Here is a 22,338-nt window from a genome sequence, read left to right on the forward strand (position 1 = left end):
AGCCAAGGCCTCTCCCCAGGGCCACCCGCAGCTGACACCACAACCTCTCCTGCCCCCATCCCCGACGGACCTCACCGTCGCCCTCGCCGCGCTCTGCGACCCAGAGCTGCAGCAGCCGACAAGCCCATCCGCACCCAGGCCCACGGCCAAGGCTGAGAAAGGCGAAGCGCTGCCGCTCCTCGCGGGGAAGCCCCTCACCAGCTCTCCTGCTCTGGCCGCAGGCTTTGCAGCCACCGCCAACATGGACGCAGCCTGGGTGGGCACCTGGAGACCTCACCGCCCGCGCGGGCCCATCATGGCCCAGTTCACCAGCCCGGGACCCAAGTACTCCGTCCCCGGGACAACAGGTAAAAGCCCCGGCGCCAGGGCACAGCCACGTCCGCCGCCTCCAGGGCACGAGCAGCCACAGCTCCCTTCCCCTTGGCTCCGAGCCTCCGCGCCCTCAGCGGCAGCAAGGGCGAGCGCACAGCCCCGAATCTGGAGGGGCCCCTCCGCGCCCCTCTGGCGGGGAAGCCGCCATTCATCCTGCTCTAGACCATCCCCAGGCGTTGCTCTCCCCAGAGCCAAAGGCAGCACTCGCTATTTCCCTCGCACGGGAAACGGCACAAAGGCGCGCACAGGAGCAAGCCTGGCTCGCGCCTCTGCTAGCAACTCCTTGCTCCCACCTCATCCTACCCTGTCCTCTCTTCTGCTCCTCCCTCTCCGCTGCTCTCGCCGGCAGCAGTCGTACCCTTGCATCGCCCCGCTGCTATCCACCCCGCAGGAAAAAGGCACCCAGGCAGGGAATTGCTGGAGGCCGGCCACTCCGGCTACTCGCGCGGGAAAGCGGCTCCCCGCAGGCGCTCGCAGGCAGGTGTCCTTTCACAGCCTTTTCTTCCCAGGTTACCTGGCTCACAACCCCACCAAAGCCAGAGCCCCTGCCTACACCTTTCAAGGGGCCAAACCTCCCCTCGCCGACAGCTGCTCTCCGGGTCCCCGCTACTACGTCCAGCCCTCCCTCACCAGGAACGGGAAGCACGTGGCTCCCGCACACCACATCTGCGGGCTGCCCAAGATAAAGACCGACGTCACCCCGGGACCAAGTGAGTACAGCGTCTCCAGCGTTTCGGCCAGCCACCACAAGCACGCCGCGCTTTTGCCCTGCGCCACCGCGGCACTAAGCCACCCGCTCGCCCAAGGAATGCCCTTCAGAGGGTGCCTGCCAGAGAGCCAACGAGGCTCAGCACCTCCTCCTCACCCGGCCTCTCGGGCTGGAGGAAAAGCACCCAGCTTCACCGCTTTTCTCTGCTTCTCCTCCGCCCCAGGCGACTACTCCATCGACAAGGCCAACAGGCACCGCTACAAGTGCCCGCCGGAGCAGTCCATGGCCTTCCGGCACAAGGCGGTCAGAACCGACCAGTCGCCAGGTGAGGGAACGCGCTCGCAGCCGGCAGGGCCTCCAGCAAACAGCTGCGCGACGGCTTTGCAACAGCCCTTGGGAAAAGCCGACACAGCGGCACGCAACCGCCTCCCCACAAGCTGCTTCGTGCCCCACAGCACCCGCTTCTCCCCTCCCACCCAAGGACCGGCAGCTCAGGCTGGCAGCTGCCGACACGCGCCACGGGCAGCACGCCGCGCAGCCACTGCCGGCAGGGGCAGGACATCCCTCCTGCTCCTCTCCCACCCCGGCGCCGCTCCTCTCCCCGCAGCACTCACACGCTCTCTGCCCCTTCCCCTTCCAGGTCCTGCCACCTACACCCTGCCCAGGCTGGTGGGGCCCAACACCGCCTACACCCGCGCCAGCCCCTGCTACTCCATGGCGGGGAAGAGTAAGGCTTCAGGCTTCGCTGAAGACCTCGCCAAGGTGAGCGACGCTCCTCGGCTCTCTCCCGCCCGCACAGCAAGCTCAGCTGCTCTCCTCAGGGCAGAAGGGCTCCAGCGCCTGCTGCAGCCTCAACTCACGCGCACTGCGCGGCACCACCACCCAAACCCAAGAAGCCGCGCGTGACCTGGCTCTCTGCCCTCACCTGCGGCACGCCTCCTGTCCCTCACTCCTCCACACCCACAGCTTTGGGGGGACGAGGTTCGGGGTGGGAGGACGGAGTGGGGGCAGGAATCGCTGCTTGGGAGCGGGCTGGGCTTTGGGTTCCCATCAGTGAGTAGCTCTACATTAATTGTGTTTTGTGTATTCCTCTATCAGCGTTATTGTTGCTTTCCTCTTTCCTTTGCTGCCTTTATCTCAACCCATGAGTTTTGCCTTTTTCTTCTGATTCTCCCTCCATCCCGCCGCTGGGAGTGGGCAAATGACCACATGGTTTTTTGTTGCCCAGTGCAGCTAAACCACGACAGTCCTTTTTGGTGCCCAACGACAGATCTGACCAAAGCGTGTTTAAACGAATTTTGTATACGAATTTATTGTATTAGTTAAATAGTCAGTGGTCACAATGTTGCTTTGTTTGTTGACATGTCTGTGTTAAATGAATTCTTGTCTTGAAGCTCTCTGAACTTCCTGCAATGTTCTTTATCACCTCTAGGAGAGGGATCAGGATTATCGTTTTGTTGTCCTGTGTAATTTCGATTTGTTATATGATAACATCACTGTTCACACCCAATCTGTGGGGGAAACAGTGGGGGATACTTTCCCCGGCTCTTTTGTCTCCCTTTTCTCCTTTGGGTCAGGATCAACAGCTTTTTTAGAATTTTGATTATCTGTGGGATGTTCAAACTAGCATGGTCCTATTGCTGTGTCTCCTGAATGTGCTTCGATCTTGTTTTGGGTTAAACAACTGTTTAAGATGTACCACCCAGAGATCTGCCCCGAGGCTGGAGAGTTATGGGTGGCATGGCCTGTGGGAGAATTGGGCAGAGATCTGGATGTCGTGGTTTGGGCCGGACTGGCCACTGAAATGAACGACAGATGCTCTCCCCAACCCCTCCCTTTAGGGAGTAAAGGGTGAGAGAGAAAGAGACTTACGAGTTTAAAAGAAAACTAAACTACTCTAATGAAATATTAATAATAAAATAATGAAAAGAAAAGATAATAATATCAAAAAAAGAAAATAATGAAAGATACACAATATATACAAAGCCATGTCAAGCTCCCAGGATGATGATCGTGTCACCGACAGGCACGGGGAAAGTCCCAGACCGGACTCAGCGACAGATGGGAACTGGATTCTGGGTGCAGATTCAGGAACGCATGGATCGGGATCAAAAGCAGACAAACAGCCAGAGTCCTCCTCGGACACCGGCCATTGAAAACAGAGCTGACCCTTTGATCCCTCAGCTTTTGTACTGAGCATGAGGCAGATGGGATGGAATACCCCATTGGTCAGTTTTGGGTCACCCGTCCTCGAATCATAGAATTGTCTAGGTTGGATCATCAAGTCCAACCATCAACCTAACACTGCCAAAACCACCTAAAAACCTGCCTAACACTGTCCTGTCTGCTCCTCCCTGCCGGTGCAACCCCTCTATGCTTTTCTGCTGCCGACCCTCCCACGGGGCGCATGACTAAGTGAGGTGCCCTCGGGTGTTACAGCAGTAAGTGCGAGAGCCTCTCTGCACCCCGTGCCTTGGCGTGTGTTTATCTCTGCTAGAAGTCCACTCTGTCTGAAAAATATGCTGTCAATTTCAGAGAGTGCAGTTAGTTTGAAGAGACTTAACTGAAAAGTAAAATTGCTGAACAGAAACTTGGTTCTGTTTCACCTCAAACCAGGACACTGGAGAACTACTCTCCTCCAATGGCTTGGAACTTCAGCCCCAGACAACTACAGGACCCTGCTGAAGTGATGGAAAATCTGAAAGGAAAATGCCATGGCTATTCCAGATAGGCGCAACTTACCACACTGTCCTGGGCCAGTATCTGCCAAACACTGCTTCATACTGTGCAGCATCCTCAGGGGAAAGAGAGGGGAACCAGACTGACAGGCACCACGGCTACTCCAACCCCGGTAAACAGGCACTGCAGCTAAACCAGAAAACCAACTGGTGCTGGTATCAGTCGCCCCTATAAAGAATAAGAAATACACAAAGAAACCAGTTCACTTAGAAGGGATGATGATGATTGGGGCCATCAGGAGAAGAGGAGAAGCAGAACCAGAGATAATCACCTGATCCCTATCCCTGAGTGAGCTGTGAGATCTGTGGGAAGATTTCAGCCGCCATCTGGGTGAGCACGCTGTCACCTGGCTGCTCCGATGCTGGGATAGCGGGGCCAGTAGCTTGGAATTAGAGGGCGGGGAAGCCAAGCAGCTGGGATCCCTGTCTAGGGAAGCGGGCATCAACAAGGTGATTGGGAAAAGACACAAGTCCTCAGCCTCTGGAGGTGACTCCTGTCAGGCGTGAGGGAAAGGTATCCCTTCAGGGAAGATGTTGTATGTTGCCCAGGCAAGCCAACCACCATGGAAAGAGGTGTCCAGTACCTGAGGGAATTAGCCGTGTGGGAGACGGTTTGTTATGACCCAGACAACACGCAGTTACCCGCAGACCCTGATGAAGTTCAATGCACACGGCCCATGTGGTGGAAGTTTGTACGGAGCGCACCATCATTGTATGCTCACTCCTTGGCAGTGATGGAATGGAAAGGCGAAGAGGGCCCAGCGGTGGATGAGGTGGCTGGCCGACTCCGGCAATACGAAGAAAGTCTCTCTTCCCCCCTCATCTTGGCTGTGGAGAAACTGTCCTGGAAGGTCCAGCAACTCAAAGAGAATATGTCCTACTCCCCACCTGTACAGGCCAGTATCTCAGCTCTTAGGAGCAGGTGTTTCTCTGCTCAAGAGAGTGGTTATAGAGGGTACACACCACGAGGCACCTTGTGGTTTACCTGCGTGACCATGGAGAGGACATGAGGAAGTGGGATGGACAACCTACCTCGACCCTATGGGTACGGGTATGTGAGTTGCATGGAAGAATAATCACAAAAGGGGATCCCCCTGGGAGAAATGCCCCTCCAGTTTCCAGCTGGCAGTTCCCCAGATGGAGCAGGCGGCCTCATTTGACTTCTGATCCTCTTGAAGGGACTTCCAAGTCATTTCTGCAAGAAGTGAGTAACAGACACAATGACGGGGATTAGAGGGGCCCTGCCTCCAGCCAGGTGGGGGAAAGGAACAGCCGGGTTTATTGGACTGGGTGGATTCAGTGGCGTCAGACCCACAAGAGTGGACAGCTGTGCACAGTGTACCCTCATGCCATCATGCTGCAGAGGGGCGAACCCATGTGTACTTCTGGAGGGGGGGGGGATGCCATCAGCTGACTGTATTGGAAGCTGAAGTGAACCTAACTGGGGATGAGTGGCAAAAGCATCCCATCGTGACTGGCCCAGAGGCTTCGTGCATCCTTGGCATAGACCACCTCAGGAGAGGGTACCGGTGGGCTTTTGGCATAGCTGCCTTGGAGACAGAGGCAATTAAACAGCTGTCTGCCATGCCTGGGCTCTCGGAGGCCCCTTCTGATGTAGGGTTGCTGGGGGTCGAAGAACAAGAGGCGCCAATCGCTACCACAACAGTGCATTGATGGCAATACTGCACCAACTGAGGCTCCTCGATTCCCATCCGTGACTTGATTTGTCAACTAGAGACTCAAGGACTGACCAGCAAGACCCACTCACCCTTTAGTAGCCCCATGTGGCCAAGTGCGAAAATCTAACAGAGAGTGGGGGCTAACGGTGGACTATCGTGGCCTGACTGAAGTGACGCTGATGCTGAGCGCTGCTGTGCTGGCCATGCTAGAACGTCGATAGGAACTGGAGCCCAAGGCAGCCAAGTGGTGTGCCAGAACTGAAATTGCAAATGTGTTTTTCTCAATCCCTTTGGCAGCAGAGTGCAGGATGCAGTTTTCTCTCACTCGTAGGGGCGTCTGAGTGCCCCCGGGGGTGGAATCAACTGCCCCAGGGGTGGAAACACAGCCCCACCATTTCCCATGGGCTGATCCAGACTGCAGTGGAACAAGGTGAAGCTCTGGAACATCTGCTGTACATTGACAACATCATCGTATGGGGCAACATGGCAAAAGAAGTTTTTGAAAAAGGGAATAAAATAGTTCAGATCCTTCTGAAAGCTTCTTCAGGATGGCTGACCCAAACTAGCCCAAGGGGTATTTGATACCGTCTGATGCCCTGCCCAGAACATAGCTGGGGGAGCTGGCCGGGGCTTTGGGGGCAGGAATCGCTGCTTGGGAGCGGGCTGGGCTTCGGGTTCTGGTTGGTGAGCGGCTGTATGTTAATCGTGTTTGTATGTTCCTCTATCAGTATTATTGTTGTTGTTTTCCTCTTTCCTTTGCTGTTCTGTTAAACTGCCTTTATCTCAATCCATGAGTTTTGCCTTTTTCTGCTGATTCTCCCCCAATCCCACTGTGAGGGGGGAGTAACCGTGTGGTTCTTTGTTGCTGGCTGGGGCTAAACCACAGCACGTGGGTTTCTTGTAGGGATAAGGATTGTGAGTGGGCACAGAAGGGAAGAAAAGCAGTACGGGAGCAGTCTTTCCAAGGCAGCCGTTGCCCGAGGACGGCTGGGCATCAGTCTGCTGGTGAGAGGTGGTCAGCAGTTGCCCTCACAGAACGTTTTCCTTTTTTGCCCCTGCACTTGTTAAACTGTCTTTGTCTCGACCCTCGTGCTCTTCTTGCTTTAGCCTGTTCGGCTCTCTCCCCCATCCCACTGCAGGGGCGAAAGGGGGGAGCGGGGGGCTGGTGGGGGCTTTAGCTGCTGCCCAGGGTCAACCCTCCAGTTTCCAACCTCGTTTAACTGACAACACTAATCTGGCCTTACTGCAGGGTGAGTAAATGTTGTGAAGCAGCTGTAACTGGCGGTTGCTGTGTGCGCAGCCGCCGGCAGTGGGAAGTGCCCCAACCTGAGCTGGTTGGTAACGTCGAATTCTCAGCTTGAGCCCTGCGTCTTTCAATGCTTTTCCATGAGGTCTGTGTCACGATCTTAAGGTGAGAGAGAAGTGAGAGAGCAGAGCTCTCATTTCAGTCGCTCCGGCTTCTGCATTTGAGGGACCCTGTGTCTGCAAGACTCCGATGCTCCTGATCTCTTCCAGCAGGAGTGTCTGTCTGTCTCTCCATCTCTCCACGTCGTTTGGTGAGTTCATGGTGACTGGGCTTTCCAACTTCGATGCCCTAGAGACAGATGAAGTGACTTTTCCGCAGTCACCCTGGGAGGGTTGGGACAGTGATGAGAAGTTGTTTGATCCTTCTGATTGTGTCGGTATTGTGTGAGCATTGACACCTGCAGTGTCAGTGTCCCGGGCTTTCGTGCTGCTAAGTTAACAACCCCAAGTATCGCCCAGCACTTTGTTTAGCGCCCACTCAGGTTTTTGGTCCCTGACTTTTATGGTTTGGGACCCTTATGGGTTCTCTCTCATTGCTGTCAGCTGTTTCTGTTGCATCCCAACTCTCGTCCCTGCATGGGACAGGTCAGGGACTTCATTCAGTGCTGGCTGTCCCTGTTCCCCGAGGACATCCTTCATCCCAGCCCTTTTTCCATGCCCAGTGCTCAGAGAGCTGCTTCCCCAGCACAGCCCTTCCCTGATGGAACAGCTGGGCACTGCCTCTGCCCCAACCCTGCTCCTGTCTCCCCCCTCAGCCCTGGGCACCCCAGGACCCCCTTGTGATGTCCGGCCATGATAAGCAAGAGCCACACGAGCAGCGCCAGCCCTGCCGAGGTCCTGCAGCCAGCTGGGGCGTGCAGGGAGGCAGCCCCCACGCTCGTGCGAGGTGCAGGCGAGAGGTGGCTGGGAGGGCTCTCGGTGCCCCCGGGTTGCTCGTGGAGGGGACGGCTGCTCCTTGAGTGCTCACAGGGAGCTTGTGCAAGGGCTTGGCGGGGGGAGGAAGGGTGCCGGGTTCCCCCCCCACTGCCCCGTGGGGGATGCAGGAGGCTGAGGGACTCAGGCATCTAGGTGACCCCCCCTTCATCCCTGCACACCCCCACTGCTCCCCCCAGGGTCCCAGGCATCTGTCCCTGTTCTGTCCCCTCCCCACCCCAGGCACAGGCAGGGGACACAAGGCACAGCTCACATATAGTTTATTTATTGCCCCCGACTGTGACAAAGGGGCTGTGCCCAGGCTGTTCCCAGGCATGAGGGGATGTCACCAAGGTCAGGGGATGATGTGGCATGTCACTGGGGCTGCAGGGACAACGTGAAGTGCCAGCACACTTTGAAGGTGCCACAGGGTTGAGGGGACAATGTGAGATGTTACCAGGGCTAGGAGGATGGGGGTGATGACATGGGGTGACCCTGTGTGGGTGTAGGGACAGGGACTGTCCCTGCATGTTGCTGTGTGTGGGGACATGGGACATTCTTGGGTGTTGCTGTGCGTGGGAGTACACATGGAGTGTCCCCATGTATGATGTGGGGACTCACAGGGTACATACAGGTCTGTCCCAGATACATAACAGGACCTGGGACATGTCTCCCTCCCAGAGATGTCCCCACTCGGCTGTGCCCCATGGTGACACAGGTGTCCCATGTCCCTGTGTGTCCCCATGTCCTACCCACGCTCGCAGATGAGCTCAACGACGCTGTGCTCCATGGGGACGGGGTCAAGACAGCGGTGGGTGGCGCTGGCGGCCACCTCGTCCAGCAGCCCCTGCACCACCCGCTCGTCAGCAGCGAAGCGCCAGAGGTAGAGCTGCAGGTAATGGCCGTCCACCTGCACCTGCTGCAGCCCGAAGCGCCCCAGTGTCCGCAGCCGCACGCACTCCAGCAGTGTCTTTAGGCTGATCTTGATGATCCCCGTCAGCACCGACACCTGGGATGCGGGGACAGCAGGGACACGTGGTACAGGGGAACAGGGATGTCCCCAGGGTAAGAAGGTTCTGAGTCACATCTGCAGGGGGATGTGGGGACACCCCTCTCCAGGCCATCTGCTCCTAGGGTACTCTCTCTCATCCTGGTCACATCTCCAGGGATACCCCGAGTCCCAGCACACGGGATGTAGGGACACTGGGGACATGTGGCACAGGGGAATGGGGGCTCCAGTGCACAGAGGCCCCACGTCCCATCAGCACGGGGACATGGGGTACACCCTTGGCCTGGCTGCCACTCCCAAGGACCCCCTGAGCCTGGACACATGGGACAATGGGACATAGGGGACACATGGCACTGGGGGATGGGGACACCCTCGGCCTGGCTGTTGGGAGCACAGGGCCACCTTCGCCCTGGTCATCAGCTGCAGAGACCCCGAGACCTGACACCTAGGACAGGGGAGCCTCAGGGGACAGTGGGAACACCCCTGTCCTGGTCATCAGCTCCTGGGGCCCCCCTGGGCCCCAACACCTGGGTTGTGGGGACAGCAGGGACATGTGACAGCTGGGAAAGCGGGCAGTTTGGGGACCTTGGGGACACAGGGATATCCCCGTGGCCTCACCTTGTTGAACTCGACGGGGCTGAAGATGTCAATGCGTTCGGAGAAGAGCTTCTGGATGTTGCTGAGCAGGTGAGTGTCCATGGGGGCGCTGGGGATGGTGACACCAGGACAGTCAGGGACAGTCAAGTATTTGAGAAGGCCAGGGGATGTGGGGACAGGGACACAGGGGCTGTCAGGAGGCATGGGGATGGGGACACAGAGATGGTCAGAGGATGCAGGGACGGTCAGGGGATATTGGGATGGTTTGGGGACACAAAGACAGGGGAACATGAGGATGGGCAGTGGATGTGGGGACAGTCAGGGAACGTGGGGATGGTCACAGGACACAGAGACATGAGACAATTGTGGGACACAGAGCACATGGGGATCATAAAGGGATGCTGGGACAGTTTGAGGACAGGGGGACAGCCAAGGGATGTGGAGATGGTGGGTGAATACCAGAACAGTTTTGGGACAGGAAGAATGTCACGGGGAAGATGTAGTGGTTACCACAGGGGTGACACAGGGAGCACGGGGTGACAGGGTGGCCCTGGGGGTGGCTGAGAGGTGACGGGGTGACAGGGCTGACCTGGGGGTGTAGCTGGGGGCGTAGCGCCCCGGTGCCCGTGAGCTGCTGTAGACGGAGAAGGCACGCCGGCTCGAGTCACTGCTCTGTGCTCGCCGCACCCCCTCCTCGAAGAGCTGCCCCACCTGCAGCACCGCACTCTCTCAGTGCTGGCATCCCAGAATCCACCCAAAATACCCTCTGGGTCCCCCCCCAAACCACCCAGGATCCCTCAAATCCTCTGTGACCCTCCCAAACCTGTCTGGGACCCCAAAGATCCTCAAGGACCATATGGGGACCTTGGGCATCCCTTCTTGATCCTTCAGGGACTTCATCCCCCCACCCCGGACCCTCTGGGACTCCTGACTCTCCCAGGAACCCTCTTGGACATCTGGGAACCCCCGGGTTACTTCAGGACAGCCCCCAGCCCCTCTGGACTCCTGCTGTTGCCCCAACCTGGACATCGATGGCGGTGATGTCCTCAACCACGCGCTTCATGACGGCACGAACATTGCGGGGCTCGACGGTGCCCAACCAGTCTCGTGTCTCCACACTCTTCCTAAGCATCTGTGCCACCGCGGCGCCCTGCACCTGCACGTAGTGGTCGAGCAGCCGCTGTGCCGCCCCCCGTGCCTCTGCGCACAGTGCCGGTCCCGGTGTCACCGCTGGGCCAGTGTCCTGGGGGTGCAATGGACATGGAGACACATGAAGACATGTAGGAACACCTCCCCACGCCTCTGCGCACAGCGCTGTCCCCACTGGCCCTGTGGCCTGGGGACACGTGGGGATCTCCCTGGGGGCACAGGGAGACCAGGGGGGACACAGGATGGTCTCCACGCTACCCCACCTGCAGCAGCATCACTGCCATCCTCATATCCTTGGGGCATTTGGGGGGACTTGGGGACATGCAGAAGCCCCTTGGGGACATGTTGAGGTGCTCTTGGGGACATTTGGGAGACACTGGCACAGGTAAGGACCCTTCTGCCCACAGCAGGGCACAGGGAGAGACCTGAGGACTTTTTGGGGTCCCTTGGGGACATTTGGAGGCACACAAAGACAGAAGGAAGATCCCCTTAACTCCACACACACCATCATCCCCACCACGACATCCTGGGTGGACGTGGGGCCACAGGGAAATTTGGGGCCATTTGAGGTCCTCTTGGGGCCATTTTTGGGACAATCAGACCATTTGGGGTCTACTAGGGGATGTTTTTGGGGGACACAGACAGAAGGAAGATCCCTGTGCCTCCACACACGCTTTGCTACCCACCACTGTGTCCTGAATGGACGCTGGGAAAGAGGGATGCAGAGCCATTTTGTGACATCTTGGGGATATTCAGGGTCCCCTTAGGGCCATTTTGGGGCCAAATGGGGCAGTTTTGGGGGCTCACCTGAGGGGGAAACTGCTCGTCAGTGAGAGTGAGGATGTAGCTGATGGTGGTGGCCTCATAGTCAAGGCAGAGGCGGGCGAGGAGCAGCAGCAGGGCCGGGGGAGCCGCGGGGGCCCCTCGCTCAGCTGGGCCGTCGGCGAAGCCCCGGGCGGTGCGGCAGAGCCAGCGCACAAAGGCCACCACCAGCCCTTCACGCACAGCCTCCACGCAGAACTCCCCCTGCGACCAAAAACGGGGGGGTTACACCCCAAAAACACCACCCTGGGGCCCAAAAAACCCACAAATTACTCCCACACCGCCTCGTGCAACCTCCAAATTGCCCATGATCCCCCCAGTCTACCCTGTGAAACCCCCAAACTTCCCTGTGCCGACCTCGGGTTGCTCCAGTGACACCCCAAACTACCCCATGCAGCCCCCACTCTGCCCCACGCCGCTCTGCAGCACACCTTGAAGTAGGGCAGGCTGGCGAAGGCGACATCCTTGGCGGTGAAGAGCTGCACATAAGCCAGGACGGCCTTGAGCTGGCCAAGGACGGAGGAGGCAAGAGTGGCCAGGAGGTCAGGCAGGCCGGGACCCTCCTTGCCAGGGGGCCGGGGGGCGGCCAGTGCCTGGCGCACATCGCCCAGGCACCCCAGGAAGAAGGTCTGCAGTGCCCGCAGGTAGCGATCCACCCGCTCACGCGCCGCCCGGGCCACCAGCGCGGCACCCGCCTCGGCCCCGGCCGCGGGCAGCAGCTCGAGGAGGGCACGGAGGCGGCGGTGGAAGCGGTCGAGCGCCCGCACCAGCAGGGAGGTGTCGCCCAGGCCCCGCTCCAGCGCCAGGCGCCGCTCCAGCAGCTCGAAGTAGCGGGTGGTGAGGGTGGCGGCGAAGGCTTCCAGGCGGCCGTCGCCAGCCCCCGGGCGCCCCTCAAAGAGACTGCGGTACGAGGCTGCGAGGAGGCACAGGTTGCCCACGAAGGCCGAGCTGCCACGGTCGACAAAGTCGAGGATGTCGGAGGCGGGGGGCGGTGTGGCAGCGGTGCCAGAGGGGTCGGCTGGGGGAAGCTCGGCCTCCAGCGCTGCGAGCTCGGCCTCGAGGCGGGCGCCGGCGTGGCTCAGGAACTCCTCGCACAGCTCCTCAGGCGGCTCTTCCAGCTGCAGCAGCATCTCCACGCACTCGGTGAGCTCCTTGGGGTCCAAGGTTTCATCCCTGGGGGTGGGGGAAAGGAGGGGGTTATTTGGGGATGGTGGGATGTTCCGGGGGTAACAGTGGCACAGCAAGAAAACAGGGAATAAGCAATAAAGGTCATCAGTATGCTACAGAGCAAACAGTAATTATGCAAAAAGCAAAGGGGAGGAAAAAATACTTAATAGCATCAGCACGTTCCAAAATTAACAGTGGTTATAGTAACAAAAAACTCATCAAAGATCATCAGTAGGTTCCAGAGTTTATAATAATAATGAAAAAATCAATAAAACTCCTCAGTAGGTTCCAGAAATATCCCTTTACCATAAACACATGAGAAAAAAACCCTATAATGTAGCCTTTACAAAGCTTTCAGGAGTGGTCAGAATTATCCCCCTTACTCTACGAACGTTCTGCACCAGGGATGATTCCTGGCATTGCTCCAGGGTAAACGCCCCCCTCCCTCAGATGGCTCTTGGGGGCTGTTAGCATTAGGCTCCAGATTTAACACTTGAAAAGCTGTTTTCTGCAGCTGTTATCAGTAAGTTTCAGAGTTAATGTACCACAATCACTATCACAGCCCCAAGAAGGCTGTTTACGGGAATGGTTATCATTAGTCTCCCAAGTAAACCCACCCCCACACTGTTTCCCAGAGCCGTCATCAGTAGGCTCCAGAGTGAACATCCCCCGAACCCCATTTCCCAGAGCTGCCCTCAGCAGGCTCCAGAGTGAACGCACCGGAGGCGTGCACGGAGGCGCTGGGCCAGGTCGGCCATGATGGCATGGCTCTCGTCCTCGATGGCACGGAAGGAGGGCAGGTGGCGGTAGTGACGGAGCACAGCACGGGCACGGGCGTGGCAGCGCAGGGCCCGCGCAGGCTCTGCCCCTGGCGCTGCCCACCGCCGCAGCCGCCCTGGCACCTCCACCAGCGACTGCAGCTTCCGCAGCAGCGCCTGCACCCCTGGGGGGGGGCAGGGGAGTCAGGACAGAGGTAGACACAGGGGCAAGAAAGCGGAACGGCCATCCACTGGGGTGGGGTTAGCAAATGTGGGCAGGGTCAGGAGCTGGATCTGCCCCCCCCGGGGCCACCCACCCCCCAGATCTGCCCCTCAGGCCCCCCCTCTGTTATCTGTCCCCACCACCCTTGGATCTGCCCCCTGGGGTCTCCCAACGCCCACAGATTTGCCCCTCCGCTCTCCCCCCCCATAATCTGCCCTCCAATCTGCCGGTTCTGCCCCATAACCCCCAGATCTGTCCACCAGTGTTCCCCCCAACCGCCTTCAATCTACCCCTGCCTAGAACGTCTGCCTCCTCCCCCCCCCCCCCCGAGTCCCAGCAGATCCAAGATCTAACCCCCAGGGCCTCCCCCAACCTCAAGATCGGACCCCTAACACCCCAAATCTGCCCTCTGGGGTCCCCCTCCACCCCATACCAGCAAGCTGGGCACCGCGGCGGTGCCGGTCCTGCAGCGCAGCGCTGACGCGGGCGCTGGAGGTGCTGATGGCAGCCATGTTGGCAGCCAAATCGTCCATCTCTGCCTCCATGCGCCGGAAGTCGACCTTCATCTTTCGGATGGTGTCTGGGGAGAAGGAACCGGACGCCCGAGTCCCTTGGCTGCCCAGGAGACCCCCAGGCTCTCCCAGGTGCCTGGGTCTCCCCTGCTGCATGCTCACCAGTGGCGGAGATGAACTTGTTGTAGTTCTCGTAGAGCAGCGTCTGCATGTCACTGTCGAGGGCACGAATTTCCCGCCCCAGCGCAGCCTCACGGGCCAACAGTTGCCCCAGGGGGCACTCGCTGCGCACCTGGAGGAGGGCAACAGTGGCACAACTGCCCCCAGCCCCACTGCCTCCCCGTGGAGTCCACTGTCCCCTGTAGTCCCCCAGTCTACCCCCCAGAGCCTCCAATTGCCCCCCCGGCGTCCTCAACTGGCCCCCTGGGGCCCTCACTGCCCTCCATAGGCCCTCAGGGATCCTCAGCTGCCTCCTGAACCCCTGACTGCCCCCGCGGGCCCTCCCAGGATTACCAACTGCCCCCCTCCGAGCTCTAACTACGACCTGGGGACCCCTAACTGCCCCCTAGGCCTCCAAATGCCCCCCGGATCCCTCCCCTTGGGGGGTGGGTGGGTGTTAGGGCTCCTGGGGGCAGCTGAGGATCCCAGGAGGGACACAGAGGGCAGAAGGAGCTCCTGGGGGACGCTGCGCTCCTCGCCGAGGTAGGGGTATCTGCCGGCGGGGTCCCCACCACGACCCGGGGGAGGTCACTGTGGGGTCAAAGGTCACCTTAGTGAGGAAAACTTCCGGGTCGAAGTGAGGCCCGTTGATGTCGGCGGGGTCCGGGGCCGCCTCCGCCGCCTCCGCCGCGGGCGGGCCGTAGTACCGCTGGAGCGGCCCGTGGGGGCGCCGCCACCCCCCGCCGCTGCCGCTGCCGCTGCCGCTGCCGCTGCCGCTGCCGCTGCCGGCCTCGGGGCTGCCCCCAACCCCGCTCCCCACAGCCTCCACCTCCGCCATCGCGCCGGCACTCCCCCTCCCCTCTGCTACTTCCGGCCCTCCCCCGAACGTCACTTCCGCCGGGACGTCCCCGTCGCCGCGGCAACCGGCCACGCGGCCCGTCGTGGCGGGCGCACCCCGGCGGCGGCCCGAGCCGGGGCCCGAGGGAGCCCTGGTCCCGCCGCGCCCCGGGGAGAAGGCGCCCCGTGGGGCCGGGGAAGCGCCAGGAGACAGCAGCGGCCGCGGGGTGAGCAGCCGGCGGCACCCGCCGCCATGCCCCCTCCCCGGTGTCCCCGGCCTCCTTTGCCCCGGACACCGAGCCGGTGTCCCTCCCCTCCCGCAGGGGCCCCGGGACACCGCAGGGGACACGTCCCGCCGCCTCCGCACGGAGGGCTGGCAGCGGGGGCGGGGAGGGGCTGGCGGGGACGGCGAGGACGGCAGCTCCAGCCGCGGCCTGGCCCTGCCAGCTGCGCGCCAACGCTGTATTTTATTTGGGGGCTGTATTTTACCCGCCTATAAACGCCTTTTCTCTTGCCTTTACGTTCCTCTCCGGAAGGGGAGAAGGGCCCACCCGTACCAGCAGGAGCCCACCAGAAGCGTCCCACCACACAGCGGGTTTCCAACACGCCTGCCACCGGGACGGGGACAGCGCTACAGCTGCACACAGCAAATGGCACGGGCAGGTGCTGCCTTCACTGAGGACAAATCTTCTGGAGAAACGGGCACCGCCATCGCCTTTGGTGTTTTTTTTTCCTCACTTTTCCCCTCCCAGGCGACGCCAATCAAGCGCCAGGCACCCAAGACCTGCAATCCCCCTGTCCTCAGACAATTAACTGCATTCTACTAATTCCAGCAAACAACCGTGAGTGTGTGACTACAGGAAGCGATCGCTGTTGGCGTTTCAGCTTGCCCCATTATTACGCGAGGATTTGTTTTGCTGTTTGCTGCAGCGATCCCAGCTGCGTGCTCTGCGCTTTAGCCACTGCGTTGACTGTGGGCCGCGCAGTCAAGAAAAGCGCAAGTTGTTCTGTGGAGAATGAGTCACTGAGAGGATCTGGAGATGCGCCTTTAGATGGCGCTGCAAAGCCACGCCTGAGATCACAGCCGAGTTCTCATTCCTGGTTTGTTACAACTGCAATAAAACCACCCCCAAATATTCTGTATATTCACCTTGAGCTGGGTGCGTGTGTGTGAGGAAGGTGAGCTCTCTCTAATTGTCATGCCTCACCAAAACCACTGCAATATTAGGGCTATGGGAGAGCACTGAAACCAAAATAAGCAAATTACTCAAATAACTAGACGTTCAGAAAATGCTGAGGGGCTGGGTGGTGGGGTATCTTCCACAGACTACGTCCCAGTGCTCATGCTGCTCCATATTTGGTCCTGCACCCCACTGTGCGCTGTTTCCAACTACCATGTTGCCATTGTTGTGATTAACCCATGTTCTGAATTCTTTCTTCTCTCAGATTTTGCACTTCCTCAGCATATTTGCTGCTTATTTGCACAAGATTCTTTTGCAATGTGCCTGCAGGTTACACACCCTCGCTCAGGCCCCCCCAGGGCTTCCTGGCGCTGCAGCTCTCAGGCAGACGTTGCAGAGCCATGAAGACCCGCTCCTCCCGAGCTAGGGTACCTCTGCTCAAATCTCTGTACTGCAGTCCACTGAAGATGTGCTGTTTCTTGGGATAATGTTGCAATTGGGCTTTGAGGGAACAGGTTCTCTACAGTTCAAGTAGAACAACTGAGTGATTCAATCTCGGTATTTAGCCTTGCTAGCACATAAGCACAAGGAAAGAACCACTTCAGCAGAAAATTCTAAAACCAGAGCTTTATTTACAACAGTAAAAGCAAACCAAAACCACCACCAATATGAAGACCAGGCTGTTCCAGTGGCCTTTCATCAGAAATCATCTGCTTCAGAAAATCAAAACAAAGTCCATCAATTCACCCATCGTTCTTCCAAATGGAAAGAGTGTGGAGCTGCCACATCTTACCAGAGAGGCAGGAAGAACCACAGAAAGTCATTGCTGCCTCCTTTCTGCTTGCCTTCCCTGCGCGTTTTTCCCACATGTGGGGAAAAAAAAAAGACACCTAATCCAGTTAGGGTAGTAATTTGTTAGCAGTTTGGTACAGCTGGAACAAAGGACAATGCAGTCCATTTACAGATCTGGACCTGGAATTGTCCAAGGACAAAGGAATTCCTAACGGGTAGCAGGGGAAGGCCAAAGGAAACATCCAGCCATTGAGGACTATGGGCTGGCTGGAGAGGAGAAAGACTGTAAAATCAGAGGAGGAAAGCTTTATTCCTGCAGAAGTGGTTGTTACAGGAAGATAAGAGAAGCAAATAAGCAAAGACTTTCAAACAGAAAAAGCAGAACACATCAGCAGTTGGTACAGAAAATAGACAAAATGAAACACAGCAGTTCTGCTCAGCTTCTTTGGAAAGTGAAAGGTTTAAACAACAGGCAGTGGAAGTTTGTCTGAAGAGAGAAAGAGCGTTTTATTTTAAATTCTTTTTTCTTTCTCCCAACAGGCACCGTATTTTTAAAGTTACAGATCTCTTATTTAAGTCTGCCAATGATTGAAGTAATACAGGAAGAATACAGCTGGGGTCGTGATGTGAGTGAGCAGCCCAACTGCAATGGGGAATGGCAAGAGGGGAGAGGGGAAGATGGAGTTCCCAGCTACTGCACTCCCAGAGCTTCACCTCGGGAGAGGAAATCCAGCTTTCATTGCATGATCATCGGGAATGACTGCTTTGTAAACAAAACTGGTAGGGATGTGCCTTGCCACGCATCTCACACGAGCATTGCAGGCAGGGATCCCCAAAGCACTACGGGCGGCAAAGCAAGAGTTTCTTAGGTTACCTTCTACATGAATAAATAAATAAACAAATCAACCCTCCGATCAAATCCTTCCTTGACCTCCCACCCACCCCCCAACGGCACTGTTTAGGAGCTTCACCTGACCTCAACCTCTGTTCATATGCACAGCTTCCCAAAGCACTGGAATACCAGGGGACCATAACTGGAATTAACTGGACCCTTTGCTATCAGATTTTCTTTACGCTGATTTAGTAGTCTAAGGGAGTGCATTTGCAAGTGTGTGGGAAGCTACTGGAGGATACTATCCGTGTGTCAATCAAAGTGGCTTACGGACTTTGGCTCTCTTTTCTTGCAGGGTTCATCCCCAGCTTTACCCAGAAGGATGATAAGGAAGACCAAGTTAGCACTGAAATAAAGTCTTGCTCCTCTGCAACTCTTCACTGCAACAATTAGAGAGCATCAGGGTCCAGATCTACAATTTCATTTCAAAGCAGTACAGATTTCATTTCAACCCAGGGACACCAAGGATATCAACAGGTCTCCAAGTATGAAAACTGGAAACAGCCCAGGTATCAGCTGAGTGGCCACACTGGAATGTAAGTCACACATTTGTACATCCAAATCTTGTAAATCAGCATACTAAACTCTACAGCTTCCACAGCTCGGCTGGTTTATTAAACTTTTGAGTATCAACAAGTCTCTGGATTTGTCAGCTGCTTCTCCTCACAAGCCTAGTACCGAATATCAGTAAGGGAGGTCACACAAAAGTGGCCCTTAAAAACAGGCCACAAGACATGGACAACAAGGCAAGAGAGAAAGGCGTAAGCATTTAACAACATCAAAATCATGTTATACATGAAAACCTGTTTAGAATCAAACCTACTCATTTTATAAAGAGATGTCTGAGACCAGCCAGAACAATGACAAGAAGCTGGTGGAAAGAAAAGTTATTTGGAAGGTCTGCCTGGAACATCTCAAAGGCTCCACCACAGGGCAGACTGCGAAAGGTGTTGAACAAGTCTGTCAATCGTCGTGTTCTCTGTGCTGTAAAACTTGCAGAACAACAAGCTCAAGTCCCTGCTTTGGACACGAGATAGTAGAGGATGAAGAAAACAACAATCAGTCCTGCTGAAACAGAACAGAGCAACTTGCGATTATCCCTCCCAGACCGCGTCATGGTGGAGAAGCGCTTCACGCTGCCAGTTAGGAGGCCAGTCACGCTCATAAAATCTGAATCCTGAATGAGAAAGAAAATTAAGATGGAGGCGTTATGATGATGGTATCCCTGAAAATTAAGATGGAGGCGTTATGATGATGGTATCCCTGAAGAATCTGCCACTTCCTGGCTAAAACACCTTTGCAGAGGGAGCTGCACAGTAGCTGCTCGTCTCTCCGCGCCCATCGCGTCTCTCTCAGAAGGTCCTTCCCCTCCTGTGCTCAGGCTCCAGGGACAGCACCGTTCCCACCGCGCTCAAGACAGGGAAATAAAAAAGACAGGGGAAGGGCTGTTCCAAACGTACACCAAACTGCCTCCCCTTTTTTCAGCCAGGGTCAAACAACCTGCTGCTGGACTGGTCAACTGTACCCATGCTGCTCATTCTGCCTGGAACAGTTTGTTAACAGCAACTCTACAAGTGAACGCTTAACCCAAAGGAAATGTCCCTACATGACGCTAGAGCCGTTACCGTACACTGGGCCAGGCTCACAAGCACAGAAAAAGGTGCCATTTCTTGCCATTAGTCCCAATTATTTTCCGCATGGGACAGCATGCATCTGCAGCTCTGCCAGAGGGTGGAAAACTTCTCAAATTAATGCAGTTCAGACATTTTCATTTTGACTTCTGGTCTGTTTTCCTTATCCATGAACTACTCAGAGCTTCTGCTCATATTGCTCCTGAAATGCTTCAAAACCACCTCTGTAGCTGAAGCACAATTTCATGCTGATTGGGGGCTTCTCCTTTAATGTCTTTTGCCATTACACCTTTTATTCTGATTCTCCATTCTCCAAATTTTCAGTCTGAGCAAATATCCATTTCAAACACGCCAACACTGTCAGCACACGTCGTTGTTAAGCTTCCAAGTTGGGCTCACACCTTTGACTCCACTGGTTTCAACACTATAATTATCTTTTCTCTCGCTTCCACACACCAGCTCGCCAACATCCAGCACGTGCAGAAAAAGCTCTTCAAGCACCAGTATGATGGCTTCTCAAATCTCCAGGCTGGATTCCCTTCCTCTCACAATTCAGTTAACGAATTACCTTTCTCCTAAAAGGCCTCAGCAGGTAACCCCTCTGCTACAGGAATGTGCTGGCCTTTTCCCAGTGCACTGTGATTTTCCATCAGCAACCCAAGCTTAAGAGACAGATTACTCTGGAAAGCGATTTTGGTTTTATCAGGTGTTGTGTGTCAGAAAGATAGCAGAACAGGGCACCGAATGACCCAAGGTGACCCAGAGCATCAGCTTTGCTCCTTCCAAAGACGTCAGTGAGCTACAAACTCCTGACAGGTAGTCCGTGTTTCAGGTGTTACAGTAAGTAACCCTGACAGATTTACACAGCAATACCAAAAATCACAGGAGCAGCTGCAGAACAGACCCATTTCCCAGCATTAGCCACAGGAGGCAGCTCTTTAATCCCAGTAAGGAGGTAATCTCCATCTGTGTTTCTGAAGTGCACTGTCCTACATCAGTCCTTCCAGATGCTAGATACCAACGGTGTCGCCCATTCAGACAATGTGATACTAGCAGCCACTAAGTATCTGATGTTAATATATCAAGAAGGCCACTGGAAAAGGGTTTAGTGACATGCCCTGGTTTGCCAAACCGACCACTGGGATCTAATTTTGTCTGCTAACTGCTAGCAAACTTCCAGTTAAGGTGACTGCTGAGAGCCAGCACAAAAAAGTCACGTGCTTTACATTTCATTGGTTCCTTACCATGCCATCCAGGTAACGGTTTTGTTCGTCAGCATCTTTGTCGATATCCAGAGCCAGCTGCACAGGGTAAGGGAGAAAATGGGTGTTAATGAACTTTTAGTGTAGACAGAACCTCTAATGCATCTAGCGCTGGTAAAATCTGAACTGCATATTAGAAAAGCAAGCCACTGCTTCCCCATGTCCTACACAGACAGACAGAGGCTTGCTTGGCAGAGGAACAAGATTCTCATTTTGGATTCAGGTTGTTGAACTTTTTGAGCTCTGCAGCCCTGAATATAAAGCTTGAATGTCTGAAACATATATAGGACAGGAGCATTTAAACACTGGGACACAACAGCAGGAATTCAGTCTTCCCTTCTACAAGATGAGTCACTGACTTCTTTTAAGCTCTAAAGTATTTGATGTTAGTAGAAGCAAACTAACTTTAAGAACACCAGTTACATAGAGGCACACATATTTTTCAAAACTAATGTCCCTGTCTTTTTATTGAGACTTTTCTACCTGAGGAGGTGCACTTAGCAATACCCCCCTCTGCAGCTTTTATGTTTCTCTCTGTGCCTAAAACCCCTTCCCTGAATGCCACGAAAACCACATCATTCCCATTACATGATGTTGCTAAACCTCAGAAGGAAAGTGGAAATTCATAAAGCCGCCCCTGGCATTTCACAAGTGACGCTTAACCATTGTATCACCAACAACTAAGAGGCGTTAATACATCGGAAGCCCTCTGCGTTGATCACAGGCTTATGCTCCACAAGACCCTGCAGAAACAGCCTAGAGAAGCGATGCCCTGTCCTTCCTTCATGGCAGAACCCGAGGCAAATGCGGCGACTCACCGACTTCAGCCTGGTGACCTTGTTGGCGAGGCTGTCTGCCATACGCTTGTTCTCTACATCCAGCATATCCTCCACGGCGCTTGGACTCTGACCTGGGGGTGGGTGGGTGGGTGGGAAAGAGAATGAGTTTTATTTGTCCTGATACAAGCACCAGTGTGTTTGCTCACCCAACGTGGCGGGCCAGGCAGAGTGAGCTTGTTGCCCGACCCGTCTCTGGCTTGCCACGAAGGCCGTTACAGCTGCCTCCTCGCACCTACGGCCTCACGGGGTTTGTGCCACGGAATGCTCCCAAACGATGTTTGACAAAAACACACCAAACCTTCCCCACACGGAGAGGGTTATAAACCCCGACGTGCCCTGAGCCGCCACCGCCCAGCAGCAGCGGGACACGGCACAGGGGCTTCGTGCCCCAGCGCTGCCCCAGGAGGGGATTTGGGTGAAACCCAGCAGATTCGAGCACTTCGCCCCCTCAGTCGCTTCGGGGCTCTGCCGGCTTTGCCTCCCCCAGGGGCGCCAGGCGGACGGGCCGCCCCCTCCCCGGGCCGGGCCGCAGGCCTGAGGGGCTCCCAAATGGCGGCGGGAAAGCCCCTTCCCCCTCAGCCCCCCTCAAGCAGCGGCGGAGACACTCTCCCACCCCCACAAATGGCCTCATCGGGACGGGGACACTCTCCCACCCCCACAAATGGCCTCATCGGGACGGGGACCCCTCTCCCGACCCCCAGACCCTCACCTCGGCCCCACTCCGCCATGTCGGCCCCCGACCCCGCCTCGCCGGGCGGAGCCGCGCCGGCCCCCGCCTCCACAAAATGTCCGC

At 56.4% G+C, this 22,338-nt stretch overlaps 3 protein-coding genes across 3 annotated transcripts; 1 reads left to right on the forward strand and 2 right to left on the reverse strand.

Annotated features, from left to right (window-relative positions):
- Nucleotides 1–231: 231 nt before the first annotated feature.
- On the forward strand, nucleotides 232–2,020 carry CIMAP1A (ciliary microtubule associated protein 1A). The gene is made up of 3 exons (XM_082485398.1): nucleotides 232–347; nucleotides 882–1,406; nucleotides 1,722–2,020. The coding sequence occupies exons 1-3, from the start codon at nucleotides 242–244 to the stop codon at nucleotides 1,985–1,987; spliced, it is 897 nt and encodes a 298-aa protein (XP_082341524.1). The 5' UTR covers nucleotides 232–241; the 3' UTR covers nucleotides 1,988–2,020.
- A 5,965-nt stretch (nucleotides 2,021–7,985) lies between these two features.
- On the reverse strand, nucleotides 7,986–14,949 carry VPS51 (VPS51 subunit of GARP complex; the record flags this gene model as incomplete). The annotated part of the gene is made up of 10 exons (XM_082485092.1): nucleotides 7,986–8,724; nucleotides 9,343–9,430; nucleotides 9,911–10,032; nucleotides 10,343–10,564; nucleotides 11,278–11,496; nucleotides 11,724–12,465; nucleotides 13,180–13,402; nucleotides 13,874–14,020; nucleotides 14,115–14,244; nucleotides 14,722–14,949. The coding sequence occupies 10 exons, from the start codon at nucleotides 14,947–14,949 to the stop codon at nucleotides 8,464–8,466; spliced, it is 2,382 nt and encodes a 793-aa protein (XP_082341218.1). The 3' UTR covers nucleotides 7,986–8,463.
- Nucleotides 14,950–16,741: 1,792 nt separating this feature from the next.
- BET1L (Bet1 golgi vesicular membrane trafficking protein like) lies at nucleotides 16,742–22,273 on the reverse strand (the record flags this gene model as incomplete). Its single annotated transcript, XM_082484903.1, has 4 exons — nucleotides 16,742–18,990; nucleotides 20,689–20,745; nucleotides 21,525–21,616; nucleotides 22,255–22,273. 4 exons carry the CDS (start codon nucleotides 22,271–22,273, stop codon nucleotides 18,823–18,825), a joined length of 336 nt encoding a protein of 111 aa, XP_082341029.1. The 3' UTR covers nucleotides 16,742–18,822.
- Nucleotides 22,274–22,338: the final 65 nt, after the last annotated feature.

Source organism: Vanellus vanellus (genome assembly GCF_965231255.1).
Source record: "Vanellus vanellus genome assembly, chromosome: 6".
NCBI classification, from domain to species: Eukaryota; Metazoa; Chordata; class Aves; order Charadriiformes; family Charadriidae; genus Vanellus; species Vanellus vanellus.

Bases quoted from the DNA above. Each gene is read 5' to 3' on its own strand.
- CIMAP1A (XM_082485398.1), top strand. From the start codon at position 242: ATGGACGCAGCCTGGGTGGGCACCTGGAGACCTCACCGCCCGCGCGGG. The intron at 348-881 runs GTAAAAGCCCCG...TTTTCTTCCCAG, and splicing joins CTCCGTCCCCGGGACAACAG to GTTACCTGGCTCACAACCCC. The intron at 1,407-1,721 runs GTGAGGGAACGC...TTCCCCTTCCAG, and splicing joins CAGAACCGACCAGTCGCCAG to GTCCTGCCACCTACACCCTG.